This window comes from Pygoscelis adeliae, unplaced genomic scaffold (assembly GCF_000699105.1).
Source record: "Pygoscelis adeliae isolate BGI_AS28 unplaced genomic scaffold, ASM69910v1 Scaffold135, whole genome shotgun sequence".
Lineage (NCBI taxonomy): Eukaryota > Metazoa > Chordata > Aves > Sphenisciformes > Spheniscidae > Pygoscelis > Pygoscelis adeliae.
In genome coordinates, this window is record NW_008824908.1 from 2,311,695 (window position 1) to 2,313,696 (window position 2,002).

General features: G+C 44.0%; 2 protein-coding genes across 2 annotated transcripts in view; one reads left to right on the plus strand and one right to left on the minus strand.

The window, feature by feature from the left end:
• Window positions 1–780: 780 nt before the first annotated feature.
• On the minus strand, window positions 781–1,872 carry ALG2 (ALG2, alpha-1,3/1,6-mannosyltransferase). Its single transcript, XM_009324945.1, has 2 exons — window positions 1,771–1,872; window positions 781–1,701 (listed from the first exon to the last, which is right to left on the minus strand). Exons 1-2 carry the CDS (start codon window positions 1,870–1,872, stop codon window positions 799–801), a joined length of 1,005 nt encoding a protein of 334 aa, XP_009323220.1. The 3' UTR covers window positions 781–798.
• Window positions 1,871–2,002, plus strand: part of SEC61B (Sec61 beta subunit) — a 7,006-nt gene continuing 6,874 nt past the window's right edge. Inside the window, exon 1 of the mRNA XM_009324946.1 lies at window positions 1,871–1,959. Within this exon, the coding sequence (XP_009323221.1) occupies window positions 1,871–1,959 (89 nt within the window). The remainder of the gene's footprint in view (window positions 1,960–2,002) is intronic.

Consider the following 2,002-nt stretch of genomic DNA (forward strand, 5'->3'; position numbering starts at 1 on the left):
TGCTCCAGACTACCACCTTTTTTAAGTGTGCTGTCATTTAGAATGAAATGTTAAATAAAGGGGATATCATTTAAGTCTCTACAAACCAGAAACTCTCAAAGTAAAATTACAGCCTTAAGCACTGCAGGTATCTGCATAGACATAGAATTTCAGCATGAACAATTTTGCCCGAGGTAGTCCAATGACCTTGATTTTATTCCAGTCTCAGCTTCCTCCTGCTCACACGCCTGTACATTTATTTATGACACCCAGTGTGACTACATGATGCAACTTAAGAAGAGAAGTACAGTAAAAGGTCGATCATTTTAAAACCGTACCATTCATATCCCTAGCGGTGCTGGTTTTTTTAAACATGCAGTTGGTTGGACTGTGCAGTTCCCTCCATACTTAAGCTTTTACTTAAAAATTACTGATGAACATTTTAAATACATAAAGCTGTGCTTATCTGTACAAATCCACATCCTGTAAATTGAATCAGCCATACCATACAGTATTAAAGTAAAATGTGCAATAATTTCCTAGTAAGTTACTGCCATTTAACTATGCATTTTTTGAAGGCACAGTACACAAAAGAACTCCTGCAATGGTGGATGAGCCTACCACATGAAAATTTTAACCTTCTAATGAGACAGTGGGACGTGCTTCGCTCGTTCTTTGTATCAAGCAACATAAGGCAGCACGAGAAGCATAACAAGGAAATTCAGATGTCCCGGGTTCTTCATCATAGTCACAATGAATATGGGTCCCCTATACAAATGAGAGACACAAAGCTGTAAAATATAATGTGGGAATATAATTTTATTGTGTTAATCTGCATATGTATTGGTACAGCTGTTCTGTGAATGCTTCTGAGGAAAATTTTTCCATAACTCTGGCTCTCCCAGCTGCTCCCATTGTGTCCTTTAAGAGGGGATCTCTCACAATTTTTTCCATGGCCTCGGAGAATTGCGTTGGCAGAGGATCACACAAAAATCCTGTAACATTATGCAAGATTGATTCTAAAGGACCGCCTGAATTAACTGCTACAACTGGACATCTCATATACATTGCCTCCAGAGGAACAATGCCAAAATGTTCATTGCTTGGTGTATAAAGCACACATACAGAGTTACTAAAAAGAGAGATTTTCTGTTCATCTGAGAAAGACCTCAGAAAAGTGACATGGTCATTAATACTAAGCTTGGCTGCAAGTCTCCTCAGCTCTTCATAGTGCTCCACATTTTCCAGAACTCGTTTATCATAACCACCTGCCATAACCAGGTGAACTTCATTCCACTCATGAGAATCAAGCCTTCCTCGAAGCTCATGCAAAGCTTCAAGAGCCAGTGCTAGATTCTTTTTTCTCTCATACCTATTAATGGAAAGAAACAAGAACTTTTTATTTTGGGGTATCAGGTCAGCCATGTCCGCAGGAACTACCGCTTCAAAGCTACTGATATTGAGCGATGGGTAGAGGACATCTGGGTTTATGTGAGATAAGGACTTAAACGTGTCCTTGAACACACTGGCGGTGAACCTGCTGTTCACAACAATACAGTCTGCCATGCCAGTCGTGTACTCTTCCAGCCAGTCCAGCGGTAACCTGTAGATGCGCTTTAGGAGAGATTCTCTCTTGGTCAGAAGCTGATCAGGAAAGTGACAGTAAAACAAAACCTTCTTACGGGTTCTGGCCAGTCTAAGTACAGGAATGCAAGCAGACACCTAGTGCAACCAGGAGAGACAGGACAGGAGGAGACATTCGTTATTCACGTTAGCGCCGCTGGCGTGTACACCTGATCTCAAAGCCGTGCCCCGAGAGCCACTCCTTTGCAAGCCAAGCGCCTTCTCCCTCTCCCCGCCAAGACGCGCATCAAGCTGCACTCCCTCGTCCATGACACCTCTTGCTGCGGCTCTGGGCTTCCTCCCTTACCCCGGCCTGCGAGGCCACCGAGACCCCTCCTCTGCCAAGGCCCCTTCCCCGTCCAGGCCGCATCAAGCCGCGGGACTTCCCCACGCGCCTCCT

Coding starts and splice junctions, on each gene's coding strand:
- ALG2 (XM_009324945.1), bottom strand. CDS start 1,872: ATGGACGAGGGAGTGCAGCTTGATGCGCGTCTTGGCGGGGAGAGGGAG. Junction 1,702..1,770: donor GCACGGCTTTGAGATCAGGT/GTACACGCCAGC, acceptor TGGTTGCACTAG/GTGTCTGCTTGCATTCCTGT.